A 1,700-nucleotide genomic window follows, 5' to 3' on the forward strand; every position below is an offset into this window, starting at 1 on the left:
ATATATAGGTACATATATTTATATTTATATCTATAAAATTCAGTGAGCTGCTTCAATTCATATCCACACCAACCACCCACACATCACTACTTCTGCTACTTACAGGCTGACATCTGGTCGCTAGGCATCACAGCCATAGAATTGGCGGTCGGAAAGGCCCCCCATTCTGAACTGCATCCCATGCGAGTGCTTTTTCTGATCCCCAAAAATCCGCCACCGACGCTGGACGGTGAGCAATTCAGCCGGCTGTTCAAGGACTTTGTGGCCGTGTGTTTACAAGTATGTAATCCGAGGTACAGCGGAAAGAACTATCACTATACAGCTAACCTACTGATCTTTGTGATGTACTTATACACACGAATGAGATAGAATTATATTACGTGCAGTCTTATTGATTTGTGCCCTATGATTGGTAGTGGTATGTTCTCTGGCAGAGCTGTCCCTCCACGCGGAAGGTAGGCTATAGACCCCAGGCATTGAGTTAAATTTTAGACCAGCTACTAACATCGTTGGTCGTGGCTTGTTTATTTGTCGCATACCCTGATGACTCGTACATATTATCGGTATCTAAATATAGTCACGATAATCTCAAGCATACATTCTGACGCACTCACTGGTACACACCGCAGGCGGAACCGAACGACAGACCCAGCGCCAAAGAACTGCTCAAACACAAATTCCTGAAGACCGCGAAACGCAACACGTACCTAGTAGATGTGATCACCAGCAGTTTGCGCCAGAGACGGCTGTCTGTTGACGAGGCAACTGTCAAGAAGGACACCAGGTGCGTAGCCCGGGAGATGCTTTCATGTTCTATGACTCACAGTCGCTTCTCTGCAGTTGTCAGATATAAGGGGCACGTTTTCGTCTACGCAGCCTATACATTACATGCAGCCATGTAATTAGAATGCTAAATACCACACCTGCATACCTCGATACTAGACCGCACCTGTACACGATTTTTGTCGCTGAACGATATTGATGGTTGTAATATAACCTCTCCGTAGATATGCTTATGCAGTAGTTCTGATTGTTAGTACAACCCCACATGATAGGATGGCTTGACTACCTATGAGATTCGTTGTACCTGACAGGCTAGGTTTTGTTGATAGGATATTTTATGTCTTGTTTATTATACGATAGAGACAAGTCGATGTAATCCTTTGCCTAGCGTACTTCAATTCACAGAATAAATGTGCACACAAAGAGACGCTCCATTTTCCCCCATCTCCCTTCTTAATTACATGCAGTTAGAAACGATGCCTATTCGAATCGGAGTTAACTTGTAACTTACTATGAATCAAACATACAAATAAAGAGCCACCTTCGGTAGCAACAGTTCGTGGGATTTTGACACCGTAAGAGGCACTGGTGAGTGGAGCCCAACGGAGCCGGGAGGCACTGTCAAAGTGTCTTCACTGGAAACTGAAAGAGTCTCGGACATCGAAGCAGCCATACTGGACGGCGACCAAACAGGTGTGTCAGGATACTATATATCCATACATACATATATATATTTCTATTTCTATTTCTATTTCTATTTCTATTTCTATTTCTATTTCTATTTCTATTTCTATTTCTATTTCTATTACTATTACTATTTCTATTTCTATTTCTATTTCTACTTCTATTTATGTTTCTGTTTCTATTTTCATTTATATATCTATATATATATATATATGTATATGTATATGTATATG

The 1,700-nt window shown here is 41.5% G+C and overlaps 1 protein-coding gene across 1 annotated transcript in view; it reads left to right on the forward strand.

The window, feature by feature from the left end:
- The window catches only part of SARC_09446 (hypothetical protein), a gene marked incomplete at both ends in the record, with an annotated part of 3,008 nt that extends 2,106 nt beyond the window's left edge, over nucleotides 1-902 (forward strand). Inside the window, 3 exons of the mRNA XM_014296535.1 lie at nucleotides 106-279; nucleotides 630-784; nucleotides 827-902. Of these exons, the coding sequence (XP_014152010.1) occupies nucleotides 106-279; nucleotides 630-784; nucleotides 827-902 (405 nt within the window). The remainder of the gene's footprint in view (nucleotides 1-105; nucleotides 280-629; nucleotides 785-826) is intronic.
- Between the last annotated feature and the right edge of the window lie 798 nt (nucleotides 903-1,700).

Source organism: Sphaeroforma arctica (genome assembly GCF_001186125.1).
Source record: "Sphaeroforma arctica JP610 unplaced genomic scaffold supercont1.961, whole genome shotgun sequence".
NCBI classification, from domain to species: Eukaryota; class Ichthyosporea; order Ichthyophonida; genus Sphaeroforma; species Sphaeroforma arctica.